This window comes from Sinocyclocheilus grahami, unplaced genomic scaffold (genome assembly GCF_001515645.1).
Source record: "Sinocyclocheilus grahami isolate Dianchi unplaced genomic scaffold, SAMN03320097.WGS_v1.1 scaffold6767.1, whole genome shotgun sequence".
NCBI lineage: Eukaryota > Metazoa > Chordata > Actinopteri > Cypriniformes > Cyprinidae > Sinocyclocheilus > Sinocyclocheilus grahami.
In genome coordinates this window covers 9,659-10,870 of record NW_015511049.1, presented here as the reverse complement: position 1 = coordinate 10,870, position 1,212 = coordinate 9,659, and the positions used below count along the sequence as shown (strand labels likewise).

The following is a 1,212-nucleotide window of genomic DNA, read 5'->3' as shown; positions in this document are numbered from 1 at the left end:
TACACTGTAACAAGGACACCTTAAAATAAAGTGTAACCCAGTTTTGTTTTTAGATATAGATGCATGTTTTTTTTTTTAAGTTGTCAAATTACTCGAATTGATATTTTTATTTGGCCTTTTGTTCTCAAAACACGTTTGAAAGTCAAACAATGACGAGTGCCAGTGAGGAGGATGCGCGTGGTCACTGGCGCGTGACTGGAAAGATGCAGCGCGCGGTGGTAAATGCGCGGAACGTACGCGAGCCGCAGGAGCGCATTTGGTGAAGCGCGCCAAGTACGCGCTCGCTATTCAGTATTCTGAAGACCCTGGGACAAGAACACTGACATTTCATTTGCTCATTTGGACCTATTTTTTCCAATCCAACCTTAAAGCTGAAATGCTTTTTCTCTGATGATTTCTGGATCATGGATCCTCTATACAACACTTCGCAAAACTCAAGCGGCAACGGGACCAACGGTTCATTGGTCAATGACACGGACTTGTTCTCGAACCAGTTCGTTCAGCCGGTGTGGCAGATAGTTCTGTGGGCCATCGCGTACTGCTGTATAGTTCTGGTGTCAGTTGTTGGTAATATCACGGTCATCTGGATCATTTTAGCGCATAAGCGCATGAGGACTGTGACCAACTATTTTCTAGTCAATCTTGCGTTCGCAGAGGCTTCCATGTCGGCTTTCAATACCGTTATTAACTTTGTGTATGCAGTGCACAACGAGTGGTACTTCGGACTTGTTTACTGCAGATTTCACAACTTCTTTCCAATAGCAGCTGTCTTCGCTAGTATTTACTCCATGACAGCAATAGCCCTGGACAGGTGAGCTATTTCTCTTTTGTGGTACACGTACTATGGTATTCTTTGAAGAACCTTGGAGATCATTGTAAATATCATTGTACATGAATATCCATGGTATACATCGAATTGTATTGCCATCACTTTACGAGCATGATCCTACCACAGCAGCGTTGGGTGTAATGCGTTACCAAATAATTAGTTACTGTAAGTTACTTCTGATGGAATACTGTAGACTATAGCAATTCTATATAAAACAGTAGTGAATTTAACATTAAAAAAATGTACATCTAATGCCAAAATGTATGCTTTTAATGTAACCTTGAACTTTTAAATACTTTGGTCAGTTCAAGAATGATTTATGGAATTTTATATGATTTATTTGAAAGAATTAAAGAGCAGTTTCATGTCTATCCTTGTATTGT

At 40.2% G+C, this 1,212-nt stretch overlaps 1 protein-coding gene across 1 annotated transcript in view; it reads left to right on the top strand.

Moving 5' to 3' along the window:
- The first annotated feature begins 236 nt into the window (after window positions 1-236).
- LOC107577657 (substance-P receptor-like) overlaps window positions 237-1,212 on the top strand; it is a 2,202-nt gene continuing 1,226 nt past the window's right edge. Inside the window, exon 1 of the mRNA XM_016263708.1 lies at window positions 237-811. Coding sequence (XP_016119194.1) covers window positions 405-811 — 407 coding nt within the window. The 5' untranslated portion in view covers window positions 237-404. The remainder of the gene's footprint in view (window positions 812-1,212) is intronic.